At 53.6% G+C, this 3,640-nt stretch overlaps 1 protein-coding gene across 1 annotated transcript in view; it reads right to left on the bottom strand.

Moving 5' to 3' along the window:
- Nucleotides 1-441, bottom strand: part of CNGA2 (cyclic nucleotide gated channel subunit alpha 2) — a 7,083-nt gene extending 6,642 nt beyond the window's left edge. Inside the window, exon 1 of the mRNA XM_031056075.1 lies at nt 353-441. Within this exon, the coding sequence (XP_030911935.1) occupies nt 353-441 (89 nt within the window). The remainder of the gene's footprint in view (nt 1-352) is intronic.
- Between the last annotated feature and the right edge of the window lie 3,199 nt (nt 442-3,640).

Below are 3,640 nucleotides of genomic sequence, written 5' to 3'. Positions count from 1 at the left end.
CATATCATGAAAATTATATATTAAAACTATACTAAAAGAATAGAAGAAAGGATTTCATCAGAAGGCTTGAACAGAATAGAAAGGAATGATAATAAAATCTTGTGACTGACCAGAGAGTCTGAGACAGCTGGACTGTGATTGGCCATTAATTAAAAACAACCACACGAGACCAATCACAGATGCACCTGTTGCATTCCACAGCAGCAGATAATCATTGTTTACATTTTGTTCCTGAGGCCTCTCAGCTTCTCGGGAGAAAAAAATCCTAGCAAAAGGATGTTTGGTAAAATATGTCCATGACAGTGCCCATGCCAGGCCTTTCCCTCCCCTCCCAAGGCAGGGAGCAGCTCACCTGCTGGTGCTGAGCCCTGTCCCCTCCGTGCCACCCCCGGGCTGGTGGTTGGCTGGGGAGCTGTGCACACCATTGCTCCTGGCTGGCATCCTCAGGGAGAGGGGACCAGGGGCACACACCCTGCCCAGGGACCTGCAACAAGCACAGAACAGCCACAGGGAACACATGCAGGACACATCACAGGTTTGAACGCAGGAATCCAGCACAGCGTGGGAAGAGAGGGTCCCACACCATGCCAGGGGCCCACACCATGTTCCCCAGGAGTCCTCCGAGAGATCCCACAGCTGCCTGGAGCCACGAGAGATGCTCTCCTCATCGTTCAGGCTCCTCATTCATTGCCGGAGGAACACCTCTGTTTCCTTCTCTTCCCTGGTTCTGCCCACCTCTCCTTTGCCTTTCCTGCTCTCCTCACCTTCTGCTGCCCTGCCTTGCCTGCCCCTCCTCTTCCCATTCCTTACCTTGTGCACTCCTCCTTTTCCCTTCCCTGCCTGCCTCTCCTTTGCCTTGCCTTTCCCACCCCAACCCCTCCTTTTACCCTGCTTGCTTTCCCCTCCCTTGCCTCGCCTTTACTTGCCTTGTCCTTCCTACCCCTCCCTCCCTTGCCTTGCCTGCCTCTTCCTCTTTTGCCTTGCTTTGGGTTGCCTTGCCTGGCTTCTCTATGCTTTGCCTTGTCTTTTCTTTCCTTGTCTTGCCTTTCCTTTCATTTCTCCTTGTCTCCTTTCCCTTTCCTTTCCCTTTTCCCTAGGGCACAGGTGCCACCGGTGCCGCCACCATCATCCACTTATGAGCCCGGTGTCCCCTGGAGCTCTGCCTCAGGTGGGCTGGCAGGGCTGGCTGGGTCCCATCCCTGCCCCAGGAGCTCCCTCGGACTTTTCAGACACGAAGGCAGGGCAGGAGCAGCGGAGGTACCGGCATGGTGACAGGGGGGACAGTGCCCATCCCGAGTGATGTTCTGCTCCGGATGTTTCATTTTCCTATGCACGTGTTCCCTTCTCCCACCAGCCATCACCTCCTGGGGGTTGGAGGGACCCCAGACAGTGCCCAGCTGGGGATGCCAGCCCTGCTGAGCTGCTCTGTGCTCTGGAGATCCCAGCCCTGCTGAGCTGCTCTGTGTCCTGGAGATGCCAGCCCTGCTGAGCTGCTCTGTGTCCTGGAGATGCCAGCCCTGCTGGAGATGCCAGCCCTGCTGAGCTGCTCTGTGTCCTGGGTCACTGTGCAGCCAGGGACAGGCACAGCCAGCAGCCCCAGCTGGGCTCAGCTGCTGCCACACCAGGGGATGCACCCGGATTGCTCCAGGGTTCTGCTCCCACTCCCCTCCCAGCCCTGCCCTGGGGAAGTGCAAAATGGTGATTCTATCCCTGCTTCAGAGGTGTGGCACAGCTACTGCTAGGATGGAGAACTGGGAAAAGCAGACACATTTAACACCCTCACATCCACTTACCTCTTTGCCTGCTGGCAGAGCAGGGGACCAAAAGTGCTGCTCTGGAGTCCCAGCAAAGAGAGCTGCAGAGTTTGAAGGTGATCATGAACTGCACCTTTCACCAATTTCTGTCCTCTTATTTTGCTCAGGAAGTCATTCTAATGCCCAGTTAGCAAAAAATCTGCATCCCCAAGGCAGTCAGGAAGAGGTCAGCTTTTCTCCTCTCCCTCAGGATGTAACCATTAGCAGTGGCTGAGGATCCATCCCCAACAGGCACACGGAGTCCTGCACCTTGTGCAGGGCTGATCTGAAAGCACCAGCACCTGGAGTCTCTTTTATCTTTGCTATCAAAGGTTTACCTCTTCCTTTCCCCTTCAAAGCTTTAAATTCCACTTGTTCTGATCTCGCTGAGCACCCACGCAGCAGGCAGTCCACAGGAACAAAGAGAATTTCCCAGCCTTGGCTGGGGCTCCTGGGCGAGCACCCAGCAGCACAGGATGGCACCCTGCTCTTGTCCCCACATCACACACTCCAGGTGACAGCTCCCCAGGAGCACTGGCAGCAACGTGCCTCTATTCCAATTCTCTGTTTGCTCCCTGCCTGCAGCTGCCTCCAAAAGGAACGTGGGAGCTCCAGAGCTGCTCCCTCGAGCACCATCGTGCACAAAACACTTTATTTGCTGTGCAGTTGTCGTGGCAGTGGCCCTTGGGGACACCCAGCCCTGCCACGTGTGCTGCCTTGGGACAAAGCAGCCCAGAGGAGGAGGAAAGTAAGAGGAAAAAAGGAAATAAAAGCATCACACTCCAACAGGGACAGCATTAACCAGAAGCTTTTCTACTCAGGATTCTCCCCCTCAGCCAGGGCAGCTGAGACACCCACAAGCAGGTGACAGTCCTGCTGCCAAGGGAATAAACCTTACCTGTTCCCACTGACTGGGACATCAGCACCAGACTCCACAGAAAATAAACACATCCAGAACACAAAGAGTTTATTAAAATATGCATTTTGTAGTCAGTGTTTCCAGATTTACACCAGCATTTATGCCTTACAGAGAAGTCTCATTTTCCACAACCTGCCCATGAGAACATATCCAGTTTGACCACCTCTCCTCCAAACACCTTCAAGCCACACTTTGAAGGTGGTGTGCCTTCCCAAAGTCATCTCTCCTCACCCTAAAATAAACCCCAAACACAAGCTTCCTCCACAACACACTAACACCTCTCAAAGGGGAGAAACCAGACAATTCACCTCATTTCCTGGCCCCACTCACACCCCCTTACCCAGAACAGCTGTGCAAGGTCCTCTGGTGACCCTGCCACAGGAGGGTGGGTACCCTGCACACCTTCCTGCCACAACACCCAGCACACCACCCTGGCTCTGGTGTGCAGGGAATGCCAGCACTGTCCTCAGCTCAGCAATCAGCCCCAGGTTCAGAGCTGCAATTTCTTGGGGACAGTTATTATCAGTTATTCATCAGTCCCTGTCCAGCTGCCAGATTTACAGTCACGGACGCTTGGTGCGGTGTCAAGCAAAAACCACCCGAGCTCTGATGTCTGTAAATAAGCTATTGGGACATCTGGATGACATGTAGATCCAGCTATAATTAGGTACAGGTGACACAGAGAGGTCCTGTTAAGCCTTGCCAAAACCTGCCCCCAGGGCCTGCGTGCACAACTCCAGCAGATGTGCTGGATGAACCACCAAAAACATCTCAAAGTCACCTCAGAATCAAGTGTTAATAAACTCTGGAGAAGGGAACAAACAGCAAAGCTGTTAAACTGAGCTTGTTCACAGCTAAAGAGCATCTGGGTCAGGAATTTCCCTCACCCATGTTCTTGCACCATGGCTGAAGTTGCAGCTTGGCAGCA

Source organism: Geospiza fortis, unplaced genomic scaffold (genome assembly GCF_000277835.1).
Source record: "Geospiza fortis unplaced genomic scaffold, GeoFor_1.0 scaffold157, whole genome shotgun sequence".
In the NCBI taxonomy this organism is placed as follows: Eukaryota; Metazoa; Chordata; class Aves; order Passeriformes; family Thraupidae; genus Geospiza; species Geospiza fortis.
Note: the sequence above shows the minus strand (reverse complement) of the source record. Positions and strands in the feature narration are given on the sequence as shown.